Here is a 22,932-nt window from a genome sequence, read left to right on the forward strand (position 1 = left end):
TAAAAATGTTAATTTCTTCCATCCTCCCATGATTAATTGCTACTTGTCTTAATTGTCTTACTTGTACCCTTTAACTATCATATATCTGACTTGTCTTGTTGCTCAGTATTAATTGTAGCCTTTCTTGATTTGGTACGAGATTCTTTAATGGTTTTGCTATCATATTCGTTAATCGTAAAGATTCTTGTGATTCGAGTTGTTCAATTGATTGCACTTATTGATTTTATTTATGGATCGGGTTGCACGCCGCAACAAGTGGAATAAGGGAGGATTGATATTTATACGGTGGGATCGGGTTGCGTGCCGCAATAGGTGAAATAAGAGAGTGTTGATATGGTGAAGTAAGAGAGGATTATGATATTAACTCTTATTATATGGTAGTTTCGGATTGTGCGCCGCAACATATTTTTACTTGTTATTATTGATATTTACATGGTGGAATAAGGGAGGATCGTGTTTGTACGGTAGGATCAGGTTGCGTGCCACAACGGTTTATGTATTTTGTATTCCTTGTTGTATTGTGTTAGCTTTGGTGTTTTCGTACGAGACTTTGAGGATTTGTATTTCTGGTTTTTGCTTGTTTTCGAGGATTGAGTTATTTTCATGAGTTAACTGCCTTATTTTTCATATTTTCCTTTCATGTCATTATTACTATACTGCATACAGGTTATTGTAAGTGACCCGCCTTAGCCTCGTCACTATTTCGTCGAGGTTAGGCTCGACACTTACAGAGTACATGAGGCCAGTTGTACTCATACTACATTTTGCACTTCTTGTGCAGATTTTGGAGTCACTCCTAGCGGCGGTCAATAGATTGCTCAGGTTGACTATTGGACGGAGACTTGAGGTACAACTGCTCGGTATTCGGATCCCTGAAGTCCCCTTCTACCTTATCCTAGCTGTTTATTTCTTTTCGGGCAGTTTTAATTTTATTCTGATCATTATCTATATTATTCTAGTAGATTGTGCACTTGTAACACCAAATCTGGGGTTATATTTAGATATTTTGGTTGTTATGACTTTTCTCACTTTATTTCAGATCTATTTCAGTTATCTCAGTTTAATTGGTATCAGTTAATTTGATTTGTTTAAAATGTCTTAAAACTATTCTAACGTTGGCTTTCCTAGAAAGTGAAATGATAGGCATCATCACGATCTCGAGGGTAAGAATTTCGGGCCATGACTCACCAGCTCCAGCGCCCACCCTAGTACCCCTAGCTCCTCAGCCAGATGCACCGGGTTAAGTGATGATAGATGTTATTTAGCTATTGACTTGATTAGTGGCCGCACAGGCTCGGCGCTAGGAAGTAGGTATTAGTCATGCAGATAGGGCCATCAGTGCGAGGGTTCGTGATTTCATTAATTTGGACCCTCCGATATTCACTGGAGCAGATCCAAATACGGATCTTCAGGTATTTATCGATAGGATGCAGAGGACTTTGGGTAATGAAGGCCACTGCGACTGAGTTAGTTAAGCTAGCTTCCTATAGACTTTAGGATGTTGCAGTTAACTGGTATGAGTCTTTGGAGTTGTCCAGAGGTGAGTATGCCCTTCCAGTAGTATGGCGGGAGTTTATATAGGCTTTTCTTTGTCATTATTTGCCACCATAGGTTAGACGGGCTAGAGTTGATCGGTTTTTGACCATTCGGCAGGGTAATATGAGTGTTCGGGAGTACAACCTTCAGTTTGATTCTTTGGCTATGTATGCTCCCACTATTGTATCTAAGATGGAGGATCGAGTTCACTAGTTCGTGATGGGGTTGGATCCGCACCTGCTTGATGACTGTATGTCGGTCTCACTTCAACCAGGCATGGATATTTCTCGTATTCAGGCATATGCTCAGGGTGTAGAGGAGTGAGCAGAAGCAAAGGGCCTATCATGAGAATGATAGGGGGCCAGAGTAAGAGAGCGAGATATTTAGGTCCTTCTGGTGAGTTTCGAGATGGTTAGAGACAACAGTACCCGAGGTATCCAGCCCAGCCATCAGCTAGTGCATCCCCTCAGTTTGCCGGTAGGAGATTTGATCGTTCCAAATGTTCAGGGCCCAATCAGAGTTCCAGAGCCTCTAGTTCTAAATATAAGGATGAGTCAAGTCAGGTGAGGCCGCCCTTGCCACGATGTTCTCAGTTTGGTAAGCAGTTTGTCGGGTAGTACCTTGTGGTGTTGGGTATTTGTTATACTTGTGGTTATCCATGCTATGTTATGAGAAATTGTCCTATGAGAGGTGGTGCAGGTATAGTTCAACCAACGAGATCTATAGCTGGTTCAGCATCATCAGTATGCCTCCTGGGCAAGGTTCACATGCACCAGTCGGTCGTGGTAAAAGCAGAAGTGGAGCATATATGCATTAGCGGGTCGATAGGATTAGGAGTCGTCATGTGATGTTGTTATAGGTATATTACCAATCTCTTCGTATGATGTATATGCATTGATTGATCCAGCTTCCACATTATCGTATGTCACTCTGGTGGTTGCTAGTAAGTTTGGGATAGAACCTAGGTTGATTGAACCTTTTAAGGTGTCTACACATGTTGGGATCTAGTGATAGCTAGACGGTATATAGTGATTGTATAGTAGTAGTTCATTGTAGTTCTACAATAGCAGACCTGATTGAGATAAATATGGTAGAATTTGATTTTACAATGGGTATGGATTGGTTGGATTCTTGTTATGATAACGTTGATTGTAGATCAAAGATGGTTTGGTTCAAATTTCTAGGGGAGCCAGTTTTGGAGTGGAAAGGTAAAACTGTATCGCTAAAAGGTAGGTTTATTTCCTATCTCAAGGCAAGGAAGATGACCAGAAAAGGCTATATTTATCACTTATTTCGGGTACATGATGTGAAAGCAGAGTCACCTACCCTTCAGTCTATCCCGGTGGTTAATGCGTTTCTCGATGTTTTTCCCGATGAGCTTCCAGGACTTTCGCTAGAGCGTGAGATTGAATTTGTTATTGACATATTACTAGATACTCTACCAATATTTATTCCTACTTATAGAATGGCACATGTAGAGTTGAGAGAGTTGAAAGAACAGCTGAGGGATTTGCTTAAAAATGGCTTTATCACACCCAGTACATCACCGTGGGGAGAACCTGTGTTATTTGTGAGAAAGAAAGATGGTTCCTTGCGGATGTGTATTGATTACAGGTAGTTGAATAAGGCGACTATCAAGAATATGTACCCGCTCCCAAGGATTGATGACTTATTTGATCAGTTACAGGGTCCCAGGTGTTTCTCGAAGATAGACTTGAAGTCTAGGTACCATCAGGTAAGTGTTAAAGAGAAAGATATTTTGAAGACATCATTCATGACCAGATACGGGCAATTTGAGTTTTGTGTTATGTCGTTCGCTTTGACCAATGCCCCAACAGTATTCATGGACTTGATGAACCATGTGTTTAGACCCTTTCTAGATTTGTTCGTGATTGTATTTATAGATGATATTTTGGTTTACTCCCATCAAAGGCTGAGCATGCATATCATTTGCGTGTCGTGCTCAGATTTCTACAAGAAAGGAAGTTGTACGCAAAATTCTCTAAATGTGAATTCTAGTTGAATTCTGTAGCTTTCCTTGGGCATATTATTTCAGGTGAGGGTATCCAGGCTGATACACAAAAGATTGAAGCAGTGAATACTTGGCCTAGAGCCACAAAACCGATGAAAGTTTGTAGCTTCCTAGATTTGGCAGGTTATTATAGGAGATTTGTAGAGGGCTTTTCTTCTCTTTCGGCATCATTGACAAAGTTGACTTAGAAGGAAACTAAGTTTAGTGGACTGATGCTTGTGAGCGGAGTTTCCATGCGTTGAAACGTTGTCGCTTATGCTTCTAGACAACTAATAAAGCATGAGAAGAATTACCCGACCCACGATTTAGAGTTAGCCATGGTTATCCATGTACTAAATAAGTGGAGGCACTATTTGTATGGCAATACATGTTGATATCTATACGGATCATAAGAGCCTTCAGTATATCTTCAAGCAAAAGGAATTGAATTTATGTTAGAGGTGATGGTTGGAGATACTGAAAGAATACGATGCTGATATTTTATACCATCCAAGGAAGGCAAATGTAGTAGCTGATGCCCTCAGCCATAGATCTATGGGTAGCCTATCATATTTACAACCATAGAAGAGTTATATAGCCTATGAGATTCATCATCTAGCTAGTCTTGGAGTTCGATTACTAGATTCAGGTGATACTGGAGTTACTATTCAGGACAAGGCAACATCCTCTTTAAAGTTAAGGAACACAGTATGAGGATCCTGTGCTAGCTCATTACAGAGATACATCCCCTTAAAAGGAGAAGACACCATTTGAGATTACAGGAGATGGAGTCCTCAAATATTGAGGTCGACTATGTGTTCCTAATGTGCCAGGGCTGCGCCGGCAAGTTATGGGAGAAACTTACTATTCTCATTATTCTGTTCATCTAGGAGGGACGAAAATGTATCATGATATCAGGGAAATATACTGGTGCAATGAAATAAAGAAAAATATAGCAGAGTTTGTTGCTTAGTGTCCTAATTGTCAGCGGTTAAGATTGAGCATCAGAAACTCGGTGGATTATTGCAGGCTATAGCGATTCCAACTTGGAAATGGGAAGTAATTAATATGGATTCCATCATAGGCTTACCTCGTACCCAGCGTAAGTTCGATTCTATATGGGTGATTGTTGATAGACTTACAAATCAACACATTTTCTATTTGTCAAGACTACGTATTCAGTAGAGGATTATGTAAGGCTTTACATTAAGGATATAGTACGACTTCATGGTGTCCATATATCTATTATCTCAGATAGAGTTACTCAGTTTACAGCTAATTTCTAGAGGTCTTTTCAAAAAGGATTGGGACTCAGGTAAGTCTTAGTACATCATTTCATCCTAGACAGACGGTCAAGCTGAGCGTAATATTCAGACACTTGAGGATATGCCACGGGCTTGTGTGATAAACTTTAGGGGTAGCTGAGATGATCATCTTCTGCTTATTGAGTTTGCATATAATAATAACTATCATTCTAGCATTCAGATGGCTCCATACGAAACTCTTTACGGATGAAAGTGTATGTCACCTATCGTATGGTTCGATGTTGGGGAAACTAAGTTAGTAGGACCAGAGTTGGTATAATAGGTATTTAAGAAGATTAAGCTTATACATGAAAGGCTATTAGCAGCTTAGAGTCGTTAGAAGTCCTATGTAGATAATTGACGGCGAGACTTGGAGTTTTAGGTAGATGATGGGGTATTCCTAAAGGTATCACCGATGAAAGGTGTTATGAGAATTTGTAATAAAGGAAAGCTTATCCCTCGGCACATTGGACCTTACAAGATCATACACATAGTAGGTCAGGTAGCATATGAGTTAGACTTGCCTTCCAACTTGGAGTTTGTACATCCAGTATTTCATGTGTCTATGCTCTGTAAGTGTATCAGAGATCCTTCTAGAGTCGTTCCAGTTGATGATGTCTAGGTCATAGAGTATCTATCATATGAGGAAGCTCCCATTTCTATACTAGATAGTCAAGTTCGTAGATTGAGAACTAAGGATGTAGCTTCGGTTAAAGTATTTTGCAGAAACAAGAATGTGGACGAGATGACTTGGGAAGCTGAAGAAGACATGAATTCGAGGTATCCTCACTTGTTTCCGCTTCCGGAGGAGGAGCAGATTGAAGCATCACAACCTGTAGGTGCGCATATGATACTCGATTCTTATGTTAGTTACTGTCATTGGTCGTGTGAGGCTATTGGTGTTATTGATGATTGTTGTCCCGTGTGGCTTTGTATTATTGGGTTTTCTGCATGACAATTTGGTATTAGTACCGTTATAGAGGAGACTCTGCCAAAATTTCTATAGATCTCTAGGAGTTTAACATTCAAGGACGAATGTTTCTAAGGGGTGAAGATTGTTACACCTTGTGCATTCCAAGGTGATGTATAATGAATATAAGACTTGTTAATCATGATTTAAATGAGTGTAAATTCATAATACGACTATATATGATATTTAGATATAAAATATAAAGTTTGGGGAAAATCGGATTTAAGTTGCGGAAAAACCGACTAGGGATTTTCCTTGTAACAAAGCTTTTAGAGAAACACATTTTGTGTGCTATATGAGGTAACTTTGGGACATATTATATACCAAATTTAAGGTCTTGGAATTTAGTTTCTAACACTCTTAACCGTATATTCATACGACGTCCGGATAAAAAGATATGGGAGTCTGAAGAAGGGCCAATGCTAGGGTGTCAAGCTAGCACCTCTTTGACTTTTCAAAAGTTGATATATATAGGTCTTAAGTCGTCTTTCTCTTCATTTTTTCATAGAACATGAATAGAGAACACCCATAAACATATCCTTAAGCTCTCTAAAAGGGTTTCAAAAAAGATTAACATCCTGGGTACAAAATCAAGAAGTGATAACATTAGAACGATCCCTACAACGTAAGTATAATTATACCACCTCTCTTTTTCTTCGTAGTTTGAGTTTTGGAAGGTACTTCATAGTTAAGAAATGCTTACTTGTTGTGTTTAAGTTTTTTAAGTATCAATGAAGATTGATAAATTCATTTCCTAATAGTTAGAACTCACGGGACGATGATCGAAGCCGTGAGTTCGATTTATTCTACTTGTAGTGAACTATTTTATAGTCCACTCGTGTTAGTCTCTTGTGCTGCTGATTTATGGAGTTTGGAAGGATAAGGGGCGTGGAGAAACACCCCATGTGGTAGGGTAGTGGGATGGTCACTCATCGTTGCAATTTCAGGCTAATTGATAACTTGTTGATTGGGTGTGTTATGGTATATTTGGATTTTTTGTTGTATTAAAGGTCCCGAATTGTAGTTAGGTTAATTTTGAGTTGTTAATTATATTGTGTTATTGTCTCGCCTATAGTAGGCTTGAGGGGGCATTAAAATCAGGGAAAATGCTGCCCTTTTTGTTACAGATTAAGTTACTTTCGTTATATAAATAAGGCGGTCATTCGTAACTTGACAATAGCTTCATTGTCATTGTTGTTGATTAGGGTGGAGTGAGTTGAGTTTAGCATTGTTATTGGACAGATTTCTATAAGGTATGTTAAGGTTGTCCCTTCTTTCCTTTTGGCATGATCAATATGATACAACGAAACGAGCAAACACGCAACTTTCACAGATGGCTCTATTCTTAGAACTATGAGGGTTGCCGATGTTCTTGATTCCCTATATGTACTATTATTATATCATTTGTTCATGGGTCTTAGAAAATACGTAAGTTGATAAAGTTTATTTCGTGATATTAACCGAAGGCATATTGATCTTATGACATCCCGAGAGATCTTATTGACTTACTTCTTATGCATTCCATTCATTTATACATGTACATTGACACATGACTAGATGACATTATATACACGTATATTATATGTATATGGGGTATGGGGAAAGGTTACGGCCTTATATACACACCACCACCTGATCGGTTGGTATACATTGATAATTTTGCGCACTGAGGCCGAGATGATATGATGGGATGCCCTCAGAGGCTTGATGATGTTATGTACACAAATACCTATGCATGATATGATATTTAGACACATATGCATGACATTATAAATGTTTCATGATTCATAGAGCTATTCAGACTTACAGGTTGAGTCTTTTACTCTATATTTCTTCAGGTCTTTTATATACTGATTTTTATGCCTTACATACTCGATACATTATTCGTACTGACGCCCCTATTGCCTGGGGCCTGCATTTCATGCCCATAGGTGCAGGTAGACAAGCTGACGGTCCCCCTTCTTAAGATCCTTGCTCAGCGAGAGTTGGTGCGCTCCATTTGATCCAGAGCTACTATTGGGTTCTGGTACAATATTTTTGTATACATATATGGGCACGACGGGGCCAGTCCCGTCCTTTATATAGTTGTACACTCTATTAGAGGTCTGTAGATAGTCATGTATAGTTGGATAGTATGTTGCCTTGTCGGTTTCTATTTCGATATATAGTTTTCCATAGCAGCGTTGTCGGCTTGCCCTACTATATATGTGTGTGTGTGTGTGTGTGTATCTTTTGGGCATATTTCCTCACGTATGTTATTCACATGATTCAGCAGTTTATTGACAGATATTATGCATGACCTACCCCTATTTCATGTTTATATCTTAGACGTATGCTTAGAGGTATTCGACAAGTAGGACTCGGGCACTCGTCACGACCCATCGGTTTGGGTCGTGACATTATTAGAACTATCTACATATAAGTTTTGGAAGTCCCGCGACCAATTCAAACTGCAACTAACTCTGATAAAAGTTGAGCAACAAAATGATTAGGATTTACCGGGTGGAATTTGTACTCTATATTACACATCTAAGCCAAAAATATATAGTAGCTTTGAAGTGGATAAGTTTCGCAAGACAAATATTTTCACTTTTTGGGGTCGTTTGGCATGAGGTATAAGAAGGTTTAGGGGTGATATAAAATTTAATATCACCTTAATACTCTGTTTGGTTAGCAAACCAAGTATAAGTTATCTCGGTGTTAATTTTAACACCGAGATAACTTATACCTTATAGAGGATGGGGTAATTAGCACCGATATAACTTATACCTTCTTCTTAGAAATTATGCAATTGTCATTCTTAATACAACATTCCAAACAGTGAATAAACAACGATCCCAGCATAACTTATACCGGCATAAGCCGTATTCCAACCAAACAACCCCTTAAAGTTTGATCAGTCATACACCATCCATAACTGCACATGTTTCACATGCTAAAATTCTACATAACTGTTTCAAAAACGGATGCAGAAAAACTATGTTCTCATGATGTTTCATCCTTAGTCATCTTCTAATAATAACACAATAAAGAATCGCTTTCCAATTATGCTTGTGGGAAAAAGATCCCACAAAGAAGAGAATTATACAGTATGAAAATAACAATCCTACAAATATCTCAATTCAAAATAGGAGTGTTACATACTTTAAAAATTAGCTTAAGATGAATAACATTCTGAAGAGCAACATATATTGTTAGAAATATCTGCCGAGAAGCAGCCATCACTATCCTGAGAAAAATGCAAAAGAAAACTGTTACTATACGGCCTACCGCTACAGAGATTCCCATAAAATGAGAGGATTGGATATGAACAAGAAAGTACAGGTAACAAACTTCCTTTACAATGACATTATCTACTTGTTTTTCTTCCTTTGGTTTTGTTTATTGGTTAATCGACTAACATTGTTTCTGTTCAACACTTGTCATCCCTCTGCTTGAGAGTAAAGTGTTGAAAATTTTGCCAGCTTACTGTGAGTTCTTAGCCTTCTTTGCAGCAAAAAGTTGGCGAAGGAAAGCAAATTTTCCCCTTGCTCTTGCAGAAAACTCAACAATGGTACCATTGCTGGCAACCGTCTGCTCCACAGAATCTGTTAGTGGTACGGATGGTGTGGGCGGTGGAAGTGTGAAGAGATACGCAGTAAGCATCCGGATTATCTGGCTGAAGCTTGGTCGCATATTAGGGTCTTCCACCCAACATGATTGTATGATAAATGCCATGTCAGCAGAAATATCTTCTGGAAGACTAGGTCTCTCTTGCTGCATTTCCATGTCATATAAACCAATTTAATACATAAAACAAACTCCAAAAAACTCCAGTAAATGATTTCATGGAAAAAGCCAAATGCAAATGATAGTTTAGCTTACACCCTTCAGAGTCAAATATTAGAAACTGCACCACCATTATAGAAAAAGGGGATTACCACATCCCATCTAAGAGCACAAGTTTACTTCAATTACCCTCATATACACCTTAATGTAATGCATGGAAGTCAAGGAATGTTGACTATGACTTTTGCAACAAGAGTTATGAAACCTAGCTAATCAAGAGAAGAGAATCATCTGAAGCAATCACGACCGTGGCACAAGACAAATTACGTACACCATGTGACAGCATTTCAATTAAAAATTTTGCTACAGGCATAAACCAAGGATTTTTGGGCATTTGAGCTCATTCCTAATGCATTTAACTTTGACTTGGCATCCAAATTTGCTTGTTAACTTTGACTTGGCATGATTATCAAGTGTTGAAAGTATGGCTTAAATTATATTTGCAGCACAGAAAAATAGGGTAATCTGTATTGTTACGAGAATAAACGTGAGCCCCCTAAAATTTCTTGTGATATTTAATAAAGAAAGTCTCTACTCTCTCAGGGTAGGGGTAAGGCATGTGTACACACTACCCTCCCAAGACCCCACTAGTGGGATTTTACTGGGTCGTGGTTGTTGTTATTTAATAAAGAAAGTGGACAACATATTGATGCAACAACAAAAGAACAGTAGGAGAAGTTTATCGGGATGGGACTAGTACTTGCAAGTAGCTGGCAAGAAGATACTGGCGATGCAACATTTTATGTCTCAGCACCATTGAGTATATATTTATTAAAATACCTCCATTTTCTTGACCACCTGGTGCTTGAGAACCTTTTAAGTTGCGGAAAAGTTGAGTGTGGCTCACTTACGTGTAGCTTTGTCAAGATCAAAGCCATGAACCCGCCCTACACCTATGTTGCTCAGACTCTTCAAAAATGTCATCGGGTGCCTTTTTTTAGGATCCGACATGGGTGCGGCAGTAGTTGGAGAGTCCAAGCAACATAGCCCTACGGCCTACGCGGACCAGCTTGAGTGCCTATTGACCATCTATTAGTTTGTTTACTCTCCATCTGTATTTTCATGCGAAATAATTTACAGTCTGACCCTTTTATATACACAAGAACCACATAACAACTTACTATAACGCTGATACCTATCACGCACTTATTTTCATATCCTCTATTATCTTGTCTCTCGCTAATCCAAGCCACCACCCTTCATTGGATTGCACTCTTTCTTTCTTTTTTCAAACCCCATTGTTTAAAATGCCTCGACTAATGAAATCATTCTCGCCACCACCCTTCAGTTTCATCTCCTAGACCCACAAAAAAGACTAATAAATCAACAATCAATCAACTACGCTTCAATCTTAAAATTAGTTGAAAAGAGCTATATGAATCATTTGTAACCGCCTCCAGGGTTTTGGCCTAGTCGCAGGAACACAACTTGTTGTGATGTGTGAGTTAGGTGCACGTCATAGGTTCGAACCCTGTTGGGATAAAAGCCTGGCATTTAAGTAGAAAAAGTTAAAGGAAATTGCCCAATATCCACCGAGTTTCGGACCGTGCGTCACTAGCCTTCAAGAATTTTCTTTGTGACAAAAGAAATGAATCCACTGTAATCATTCCACTTCCAATTATTAAAAAAAAAATTAGTCTTTTACGACAGGCTAAAGGTTGTCTAGAACTAGAGGATCTCTAGTCTTCCATTTATCTCTACTCAAACTAAAAATATTCATAGCAAATGGAGCTGAGATCATAGGAACCAGACTCTTGTCACAACCTCAGTGATACACCCCGATATCAAGGCACAATATTAAGCTTCTTGACATATGCAGCTCTAGTTATCTGGTTCTCATAATATCAGCCAGAAGTAACCAATACATGCTCGTTTGAAGAACTCCTAAGGATTCAAAGACAGCAACTTTGCGTTGAATTATTCCTTTCCTTTTAGAGAGAAAGTGAGGTACTTTCATTATGTATAGTATAGCAACACGGGAACACTGCATTATCTGTAGATGCATTGTTCAAATACCAGCTACGGAAACAATCAATCACATTTCCCTCCATATAAAACACAAGTGCCGGCTGAGTGTTGGACATTTTTTCATCTCTTTTAGTGGCAGTACCTGGGTGATTCCCCTCTTTGCAAAGGACTTTTCAGTTAGCTTGAGCGTTTGTTACTCGGGCAGAAATAGAAAAAGTTGGAACTCAATTTCAGAAATGTTAAAATTGGAATAAATGGTTGGAGAGGAACAGAAGAATGCTTCAAGGGAAAGTACCAATGAAAGATCTAAATATCTGATAACTCAATCTTTTTTAAAATTTTGATACCGATAAATCCAAGTTTTCAGTTTTGAAACTCTGTAGATAATGGACCCGCCTTGTACTGTTCTCTGCATAAATACCAGATTGGGTTCAATAGCCAGGATTCATACTCATGACATCCACACCTACTATACATCCCGCGATGTACTACCTTTGCCATTGAACCAAAGACCCGGGAGCATCTGATAACTCAATCTTTCTACCCTAGTGCAAGGATAACCACCCTTCTTCTTGTGATCTGTTAACCTTGTGGACGTGGATGAGCTAAACTTGTAAAGCTTACTGTTTTGGGGAGATATAATCATTCAATTGTGTTTCTGTAAGTTTCTTGAATATCCTTATTTTAACTGGATGTTTTACCCCCTTGGCACCCTGTAACACCCCAGAAATTTTTTGAAGTACTTAAGCTATTAAGAAAGTTGATGTGCGCTAATTATATTATTTTATGTGCAAAGACGGACTATTAATATAATGGAATCAATTGGATATGATAATAAGTGTACGAAGTATATTATAAGTGATTTGGGGTCTAAGGAGAAGCCTAAGTCTTAAGCCAAGTTGGAAAATTTCAAGATAGACTAAAATTCTAAATGAGCACGCACAAGATCACACTTTGGACGAGCATATCTACATATATATATATATATATATATATATAAGGTTTTATGTGATGCACAACCTATCAAATTAAAGGTCTTTGAGTCTAGTTTCTAATGCTTCAAACCGTTCATCATTTGGACATTTGTACAAAAAGTTATGATTGATTTACTGAAGGCGGGTAATGATGTGTTCTGGGGCAGAGGCAAATCGTTGTTACCAAATGCGATTTATAAGTCGTATTCGGCACCTGCGACTTACCTGGACAGATTACAAAACGAGAGTTTCAGCCATTTTTAACACATTTGAAGCTATGGAGCTCGGATTGAAGCGATTTTTGAGGCGATTTTTACCATATGGATTGGGGTAAGTGATTCTAACTCGATTTTAGTTAAAATACATGAATCTATTGTTGTTTTTATCATGAAATTGGCGAATTGGGTTGAAAATGGTAGAAATTCTCTATACCTTAGATTTAAGATTTGGAGGTCGATTTGTTGTTGGAATTTAGTAATTTTGGTATGGTTGGACTCGTGGTTGAATGAGCGTTCATATTTTGTAACTTTCGTCGGATTCCGAGACGTGGGCCCCACGGGCGATTTTTTATCTAATTTCAAATTTTATTGGAAAATTTGGTATTTTCATATGGAATTGATTCCAATAATTTGTGTTGATTGTATTGAATTATTTTTGGCTAAATTCGAACCATTCAGAGTTGGATAATCAAGGAAAAATGTCTATTATTTGATTGAGATAGCGTGATTTGAGGCAAGTATCTTGCCTAACCTTGTGTCGGGAATTTCCCCTTAGGCATTGAGTCTTATGTGGAAATTGTGTGATTGAAAACCATTTACGCGAGGTGATGAGTACGTACTTGGTTTATATGTGCAAATTATATCGGTTAAAATTCGTAGACAACCTTATGTATTAAATTGGAAAATTGTTGGGACTTATTAAATCTCTTATTTGTCATGTCTCATTCCTTATTTGTCTAGATTATTTTTATATGATAATTTGGTGCGATTGCTACTTGACTTTTATGTGAACTCTGTGTTTGTTTGAGCTGCTATTTTTATGGAAATAATTTTCGTTTTTACAATTTAAATGAGAAATTTAGTTAATAAGATGAATAAATCTATTTATTTCATGAAGTTGTGAATTAAAAAAAAAGTGTTGTCCCTTGATGAATTTCTTTTCAGTTCATGTTGTTGAAATTGATATTGAGTATTAAAGGCTGTAAATTATATTGAGGCGAAGTGTTAAATTGTAAAATATTATTTTGTTGAGTTTTCACTCCCAGATATTTTGTTAGAAATTTTGTGCGCAGTATGACCGAGCCGTGGGCTTCTTATTGTGGAAAAATAATGTATTGTTGATTTATGTGGCAAGTTGTAATATTTGGGCACCTGATGTGCAATTTGTGATATATTGTAATATTTGAGCACTTGGCGTGAAATTTGTGATATGTTGTAAGATTTGAGCACTGGATGTGAAATTTGTGATATGTTGTAGTATTTGAGCACTTGACGTGAAATTTGTGATATGTTGTAAAATTTGAGCACTGGATGTGAAATTTGTGATATGTTGTAATATTTGAGCACTTGATGTGCAATTTGTGATATGTTTTGATATGTGATCACTTGAGGTGCAAGTTGTATTATGCTCCGATAATTGGGCACTTGAGGTGCAAGTTGTATTATGCTGTGATATTGGGCACATGAGGTGCGATTTGTGAAATATTGTGATATTGATACGCATGCGGTGATACAAGGCCAGGGTGTTGAAACGCATGCAGTGAAATAAGGGTGGCTTGAAACGCGTGGCTAGTAGGGGAACTACTAAAAGTCATGCGGTGTGATAAGGGTGGCTAAAACGCGGGATGCTATTTCGGGGAAAAATATTTTCTTTAAAAAATTATATGTGAAGGCTCCCGCGGTGATATAAGGAAATGAGATATTGTGAGTTTATTTATGATTTTGGACTACGAGGCGGTACCTCGGGAGTGCCCCGTTGATATTTCTTTATTTATGTTCTTGTCTTTGGTGATTTTATTTCATTACTATGTAAATTCTTGTCTTCTTCCATGATGTACTAGTTGACTTTATGATTATGTGTTTTGCGCTCCTTATTGCATTGTGTTGGCTTGACTTTTTAGTACGAGACTTTGAAGATTTATATTTTTGGTTTTACTGATTTTTGATGATTGAGTTGTTTTAATAAAAGAAATTACCATTATATTTTAATTTAATAATTTTTACATCCAAATCAGTATTTTATCTAATGCTTTAATTTAAGTACAATGTCATTTTCTTCACTCAAACTATTTCTAAAATAAATTGATCGTGCAGATTTATATATATATATATATATATATATATATATATTGATATTGATACTTTTGGCACGTGAGTTTTCCGTGCAGTTATGAAAGAAATATGGGCACGAGGTGCCGTGGAAATATGAAAGTGGGCCGAGACCCATATTGTATGATTATGAAGTGAGGTGTCACATGGTGACATTTATTTGAAGGAATTATATTCCAAAAATATTATTTGAAAGAATTTTTGTTGAAAGCTATTTATTTAAGAGAGTATATTCGAAATATATATTTATTTGGCAGGATTATATCCTAAGGATTTTATTGAAGTACTTGCATTTGAAAGACATTATCTGAGGGACTTGGTTGATTTGTTTTATTTCTGTTCCTTATTCGTTTGAGCAATATTATTGGTGTTCTTGTTGCCTTGTTGTTTATATCATTGATTGATTCTCGTTGCCATTGTTGTTATTTGTTTCTATTATTATTATTATTATTATTATTATTATTATTATTATTATTATTATTATTATTATTATTATTATATACTGCTACACTGCACATGTTTATTGATTAGTGAGTGTCTTGATTGTACCTCGTCACTACTCCACCGAGGTTAGTCTTGATACTTACTGGGTACCGCTGTGGTGTACTCATACTACACTTCTGTACATTTTTAATATACAGAGCCAGGTATTGGAGATATAGGACTCAGACAGAGTTAGAGTGTGATCGCAAGGATTCAAGGTAGGGCTGTTTGGTCATCGCAGTCCCTTGGAGTCTTTCCCTCTTATCGTACTGTTAATTATTATTTGAGCAGTAATGTACATTTAATTTCCTTCAGATCATTTCATATATTAAGTTAGAGTTCGTGACTCAGTACTACCAGTCTTGGGAGGTTGTATCTTTATTCCCGTTGTTGGTTTCGATTATCCTTAAAAAAAATGGCTTGACTGTTATTATAAACGGCTTACTTAGTCTTAGAGACTAAGTGCCATCACGACACTTATGGTGGGATTTTGGGTCGTGACACACCCATTAATGAGATTGATATCTACCTTTAAAAAGGAGTAGTTCTTCTCGAACCATCTTTAGCACTCTTTATTAGCAGCCATTGTCAACCGCACAAGTTTTTAATCTGGATGTGGAGATTCAATAGGAAGTCAAATGACAGCATCTGTAATTGTTTTTTTAATTTTTTTTTGGGGGTGGGGGGTGGGGGGTTATATTTTCTACATTCTTTTTTCACACGCTAAAACTGAATCGTAGATCAAGGTTTTCCAATCCTCGAGCAAGCCAATCGACGCGTGGGATTTCTTAATGAAGTTAATCCAAAGGGTTGGCTCTTTTACAGTCATAATCAAAAATAACAAATAGCATACCTCATTGTACTGCAATAAATATGCCCAGGAACAACAGTATGAAGACAGAAAAATCCTCCGTACCTTGAAAGCAGCAGCATAAGCAGCTTGCAAATTCGACATTCCTTCGAATGGCATGCGGTTCGTCAGTAATTCCCACAAGACAATACCAAAACTATAAACATCAACCTTGTTATTGTAATGCTTCTTCTCACCCTGACGCAATGTGACAGTGCTGTACAACTGCCAAAAAGAAATAATTCAGATAATTGAGAAACTTGAAAATTCAGGATAAACCATATAAAAGGTATTGAAAGTGACCCAAGTAAGAATACATTCAAAAGAAAAAATATAAGAGAGAAACGACAAAACATTTGAACTTTGATCATCAAGGCATTAGCGCACACCTTTATATCATAAAATATATAGTAGACTACCAGGAGTTCATTGCGGAATTCCAATAGGAGTATCACAAAATAATTAGACTTTAGAGGCACCAAACTACCAAATTAAACAGGAAGGATAGTAGTTTATAAAGGCGACTGAAAAAACGATGACAGCAACACAGAACAGCCTTAAAGATAATAAATTGGATATGAATATCATCAAACCAAAGTCCTCCTTTTATCCTAAGTTAAAAGTGGTAACAGTTCAAGGCTTGCTTCAGATCAAGATTATAATATTGTAATTCAGAAGAACAGAAGAGAAATTAGAAATTACACCTGAAGATCTTCCTTTTAAGTTTTTGGGATAACCGGAAGATTCCCAAGGGACAATGGTGCACAGTTCGAGACTTGGCGGATAATGGGCTTTTCCCCCTACCCTTCCCCACTTAATATCATGCTTTTGTATGTGGCAGGTCTGGAACCATGACATGCGCCTAACCCACACATCAACCACTGTGATCTTAGTTCTTAACACTAGACCAAAGCCAAGGGACATAGATTTCCTTTTAAATATAAGTTAAGGAAACTCCTTTTACATAATAATATTTTCTAGAGGTGGGTAAACGGATAAATAGGATGCCACTTTGGTTGTCAAATCATTATCTATTCACTCTTTGTCACTTTTCATCTCTATCTTGCAAATAATTCTGATGGGTCAATACTTGAGGATATATTCCTATGCAGTAGCCACTCAGTAGGTACATAATCCTACTCGCCACGACGTCATCATAGCCTTTACTAATCTATGAGATGAGAAAATGCAAAAGTGTAAATCTGCTCACGTTTCATTAGTGGAATCATAGTTGCAATCCCTAACCATTCTATTCAACCATGCAAGTTGATATTACCTATAATTTAATCCTCCATACAGAAAGATATTGATACATAAATAGGTATAAAATAATAATAACCTGCTACATTTGAAGTGATGTTTATTGACATGTCTAGTGGAGGAAATTACATGGTTCACTCCTGAAAAGATGGTGCTTGAATAACAAGTCGCTAAATTAGATACAAACCTCAGGTGCCATCCACCGGTACGTCCCAGTTTCTGCCGTCATCATCTCAGTGAGGGTCTCTTCCCTAGCTAGCCCAAAATCTGCAAGCTTCACAGACTTCTGATTGGCCGTGAGCAACAAATTGTCTGCATAAATGACATTTCCAGATGTGCACTTTCTTAGACAGGAAACGATCAAAAAAAGAAAGCACACTAAAACATGAAATAGGAATGGTAATAAGAGAGTGATGCCAACTTAAGAATAAAACTCCAAGTTAGGAGCATAAACTGACCCATACATCAACTAAGAATGAGTGTGCTATCCACTTTTGGCTTCCCTAGATATTGAGATTCTTTTTATAAAAAGAAGAAAGAATTGAGATGGCAAGCAATGAAGTGAAATATATACCACAATGTCTGCACTAATAACTTCTTCCTTCAATGGTACTAAGATTACTGACCATAGAAGAGCCAACATAAAATGATAAGATAACCCAGAAGAAGAACTATTCCAGCAGTAAAATATTGATGGATAAAAGAATATAGTCCAATACCACAATATCTGGCCTGTTTAACATTTCAATGGATAACTACAATAACAAAAAGAAAAAAAGAAAAAAGTCTTGTACAGCTCGCTAGCCAAGTGGTACCAGGTTTTAGATCTCTATGTATAATGCCATTGGCATGTAAACATTCCATGGCCCGAGCAATGTCAAGCGCATAATTTAAGGCGACATGAAGATCAAGCACTTCTGGACGAATGCTGACTAAGTACTTCCGAAGGGACATTCCAGGCAGAAGCTCTGTCACTATAACCATCAAAGGATCCTTGCAAGCTCCAATAAACTGCAAACAAGAAATCAGAATTTACTAGCTAACACCATAGGGCTTGCTAAACTTAACAAAAGAAAGCTGCTCAAGGGAAGTTAAAAGCAGCACTTTGAAAAGATAATCAGAATAGTATTATTTCGGAGTCTAATGAAGTTGGAAGAGAAAGAAAAATGATACGGAGTAATTACTTTTACAAGATTCTCATGTTTTACTCTTGACATCATAACAACTTCCCGAACAAAACGGCTTCCAAGTGAAGCTCTTTCTTCCGAAGTTTTACCGCCATTTAGAACTTTTATCGCAACAATTTGATCACCATACCTGGAGAGACATGAAGCATTTTTTCCGATAAATGAAAAATGTACAATAAAACCAGACAGCAGATAATCCAAAATATAACAAAAAGCACAAATATTTTCGATCTTCATGTTGTGTTAAATGACAGAAATTGTTGCGTTTGACTGCTTCTCAAGACAAAATGAAAATAACCAAACTAGAAAAACCACAGGAAGAAAATAGTTACTCTCAGTTACTATATAAGACCCAACGAATATATCAATCTCAAATGGCAAGCAAACTCTCATGTTACATTTTCTGACTAAGATAGCATTTACCTAACTAGTAAACCAATGGAACAGTAACACTGGCCAATCACCTAAAATAAAATCCACAAGTTACAGCATCACAATTTTCAACTAACTGGCAGAACAACAATGATGATCAGCACTACACTAAAAAAAATTATGGGTAATATTGCACGAAAGGCGTTACATACCTTCCTTCATAAACTTTTCCATGAGCTCCCTCACCAATTTTGGTTCCAATAAAGAGTTGTTTTGGATCCACCAACACTCTCTCATCAATAGATAATTGATTTGAGGGTACTACTGATGATCCATTTCGCGATACGCCTTCAACGTGTTTCTGTACACTACCAACAGGATTTTCTTCCTCTTCTCTTTCTCTACTCTTCTCACTGCAACTCATGGTTGCAAAATTCTCAATCAGATTATCCCTGAATGCCTCATCCTCAACTCAACCCTTTGATCCTACAAATTACTTGCAAATAACCCCCATCACTCAAAAAGTCAATACTATCTTCTCACGTTACAATATGAATATTTGATCCTAGCAAACACTTGAACCCTCATAAGCAAAGCTTCTTCCTTTAACTTCCTAATAAGTCCACCAACAAGTCCAAGAATTTAAAACCAAAATATGCCTCCAAAACTTCAAACACCCAAAAGATCTAAAAATACAAAAGAAACTCAAGAATCATATAAAAAGATAGCCCCTTTTCTTGAAAATGAAAAAAGAAAGACTTGATTTTTAAACTAAAATCAAGAAACTAGCAGTCTTTGGATAGTGTGCACATTAAAACAACCCCCCAAAAATAAAAGCAAGAACCTTCAAAGGAAGCAACAAGAGGAGCTAAAAAAGAAACTTATAGTGGCGAAAATATATCTAAAAGAATATAAATATGTATACTATCAATACAAATTTCATGCATAGATAAGGACCTAACAAGCAACTCTAAAGACCCCTATAAAGCTTTGAACTTTACTCTTCTTTTTTTGTCTTTTGGTCCCCTTTTTTGGGCGATAGGGGTGGGTTTGAAAAGGGGGGGGGGTTAACTTTGTTTTTGTACTACAAGCTCTTATCTACAATTGAAATGGCGTTCCTGTGAAGATATTCTGGGAGAGTCTATTTTCCGGTGAGTGTGGGGTATAAGTGAAGAGAGAGAAAAGTTGGGGAATAAATGTGAATATATTAAAAAGAAAGCACGTTTAAAGTGCACCAAATAGGAATTAGACACGTGGAGAGCACTGAGAACACTTTGGAATATTATTAGCATTAAGACATTCGAGGATTTGGACATTGTTAGTTGAGGATGCTTTGGACAAAGCTATTGTGAACGAAGAGAAGAGACCTTTCTTTCTCTCTTGACTAACTAATTGGCTTTTTGTGATGTGCAATTCTATATATATATATATATATATATATTTTGTGTTTGATATTTGTATTTTGAGTCCCACTTAATTTGGATCTAGGCTGCATAAGACTTATTAGAAAGGGAAACGTTTTTTATCGGAATTTTTTTTATTCGTAAAATTTGAACTAAGACCTTTGATTACAACAACAACATACCAAGTATTATCCCATATCGTGAGGTCCGGGGAGGGTAGTGTGTACGCAAACCTTACCATTACCTTGTGAGGATAAAGAGGTTGTTTCCAATAGACACTCGACTCAAGAAAGCATAAGCATCACATTAATGAAAATATAGACAAGAAGGGACAGTACCAAAAAGACATATAAAAGCAGAATAAAAACAATAAGATAGTAAGGTTATCAACAATAAAAGGAAACAACAACTAGTCATAAAAATCTACGACCAACAGAAAGCGAGACTGCCTGCCAATACTACTGTTATAAACACTCTAGACTACCTACCCTACTACCCTAATCCTCGACCTTCATACCTTCCTATCTAGGATCATGTCCTCGGTCAGCTGAAGTTGCGTCATATCTTGCCTAATCACCTCTCCCACCTCTTCTTTGGCCTACCTCTACCTCTCCGTAGGCCCTCCAATGTCAACCTCTCACACCTCCTCACCGGGGCATCTGTGCTCCTCCTCCTTACATGACCAAACCATCTAAGCCGCGCTTCCCGCATCTTGTCCTCAATAGGTGCCACACCCGCCTTGTCACGAATAACCTCATTTTTTATCCTATCTAACCTGGTGTGCCCGCACATCCATCTCAACATACTCATCTCTGCTACCTTCATCTTCTGGACATGAGCGATCATGACTGGCAAGCACTCAGCCACATACAACATCGTTGGCCTGACCACCATTCTATAGAACTTACCTTAATGTTTTGGTGGCACCTTCTTGTCACACAAAACACTGGAAGAGAGTCTCCATTTCATCTATTCCGCCCCAATACGATGTGTGACATCTTCATCAATCTCCCCATCCCCCTGAATAATAGACCCAAGGTACTTAAAACTTCCTCTCCTAGGGATGACCTGCGAGTCCAGCCTCACCTCCCCTTCCCCTACTTGAGTCTCGCTACTAAACTTACACTACAAGTATTTTGTCTTGGTCCTGCTCAACTTGAAACCTTTAGACTCTAGGGTCTGCCTCCATACCTCTAATTGCGCATTCACGCCATCTCACATCTCATCAACCAATACAATATCATCTGCAAATAGCATGCACCACGCCACCTCCCCTTGGATGTAGCGTGTCAATACATCTATCGCTAAAGAAAACAAAAAAAAGGCTGAGTGTCGACCCCTGATGCAATCCTATCATTACCAGAAAATAGTTTGAGTCCCCACATACTAGCCTCACTCGGGTCTTTGCTCCATCATATATGTCCTTAATCAACCTAACATAGGCAACTGGTGCACCTCTAGCCTCCAAACATCTCCACAAAACCTCCCTCGAAACTTTGTCGTACGCCTTTTCTAAGTCGATGAACATTATATGTGTAACGACCTGACCGGTCATTTTGAGCATTTGTACTTTGCTCGGTAGTTTGAGGGCATGAATAGCCCTATATGATGTATCATGACTTGTGTGAATTGTCAGTTTTAGTTTTTAGGTTATTCGGAATCGACTTGGTAGAATGAACGTCATGATGGAAGCTTTAAGTTAAAAGAGTTGACCAAGTTTGACTTTTAGCATTTGATCTTGGATTGGAGTTTTAATGGTTCCCTTAGGTCCAGATGGTAATTTTAGACTCGGGCTTATGCCCGGATTTGCATTTGGATATTTCTTGAAGGACTCAGCGCTAATTGGCGATAGTTGGAAATTTGAAGGTTTGAAAAGTTTATAAGTTTAACCGAAAGTTGACTTTGAGGATATCATGTTCGGATTGTGGTTCCGGGAATTGGAATAGCTTCGTTATGTTATTTGGGACTTGTGTGAAAAATTTGAGTTCATTCCAGGTTGATTTGATATGTTTCGGCGTGAGTTTTGGAAGTTGAACGTTCAAAGTTCATTCAAGTTCGAATTGAGGTGTGATTCGTCGTTTCGATGTTGTTATGTGTGATTTGAGGACTCGAGTAGGTTCGTGTTATGTTATGGGACTTGTTGGTGTATTTGGATGGGGGCTCGAGTGGCCCGGGTAAGTTTCGGATAAGGTTCGGATAATTTTCATTTCATGTTGCATTGTTGAAGGTATACTGGTTCTGGTGCTTCCGCATTTGCGGAAGAATGGATGCAGATGCGAGTCCGCATATGCGGAAAATTGGTCGCAGAAGTGCAAACAGTCTTGGCTGGAGATCATCGTAGATGCGGAGGAAGAGGCGCACCTGTGTGTGCGCATAAGCGAAATCCTTGGGCGCATGAGTGGTCTTATGCGCAAATGCGCGTTCAGTGGTCACACATGTGATGGCGCAGGAGAAGATGT

At 37.8% G+C, this 22,932-nt stretch overlaps 2 protein-coding genes across 2 annotated transcripts; one reads left to right on the forward strand and one right to left on the reverse strand.

The window, feature by feature from the left end:
• The first annotated feature begins 2,623 nt into the window (after positions 1–2,623).
• Positions 2,624–3,154, forward strand: LOC138873728 (uncharacterized). Its single transcript, XM_070152205.1, has one exon. It carries the CDS (start codon positions 2,624–2,626, stop codon positions 3,152–3,154), a length of 531 nt encoding a protein of 176 aa, XP_070008306.1.
• Positions 3,155–8,938: 5,784 nt separating this feature from the next.
• On the reverse strand, positions 8,939–19,955 carry LOC104214826 (serine/threonine-protein kinase STY13). Its single transcript, XM_009764547.2, has 6 exons — positions 19,283–19,955; positions 18,696–18,828; positions 18,327–18,522; positions 17,699–17,823; positions 16,318–16,476; positions 8,939–9,577 (listed from the first exon to the last, which is right to left on the reverse strand). The coding sequence occupies exons 1-6, from the start codon at positions 19,492–19,494 to the stop codon at positions 9,287–9,289; spliced, it is 1,116 nt and encodes a 371-aa protein (XP_009762849.1). The 5' UTR covers positions 19,495–19,955; the 3' UTR covers positions 8,939–9,286.
• Positions 19,956–22,932: the final 2,977 nt, after the last annotated feature.

Source organism: Nicotiana sylvestris, chromosome 7 (assembly GCF_000393655.2).
Source record: "Nicotiana sylvestris chromosome 7, ASM39365v2, whole genome shotgun sequence".
Classification (NCBI taxonomy): Eukaryota; Viridiplantae; Streptophyta; class Magnoliopsida; order Solanales; family Solanaceae; genus Nicotiana; species Nicotiana sylvestris.

What these genes read in the sequence shown, in the direction of transcription:
- LOC104214826 (XM_009764547.2), bottom strand. Translation starts at nt 19,494, where the DNA reads ATGAGTTGCAGTGAGAAGAGTAGAGAAAGAGAAGAGGAAGAAAATCCT. An exon ending in ACATAGAGATCTAAAACCTG is followed by an intron (nt 17,824 to 18,326) that starts GTACCACTTGGC and finishes TCATTTATGCAG; the next exon opens with ACAATTTGTTGCTCACGGCC. An exon ending in ACCGGTGGATGGCACCTGAG is followed by an intron (nt 16,477 to 17,698) that starts GTTTGTATCTAA and finishes TCTTTTTGGCAG; the next exon opens with TTGTACAGCACTGTCACATT.
- LOC138873728 (XM_070152205.1), top strand. Translation starts at nt 2,624, where the DNA reads ATGGTAGAATTTGATTTTACAATGGGTATGGATTGGTTGGATTCTTGT.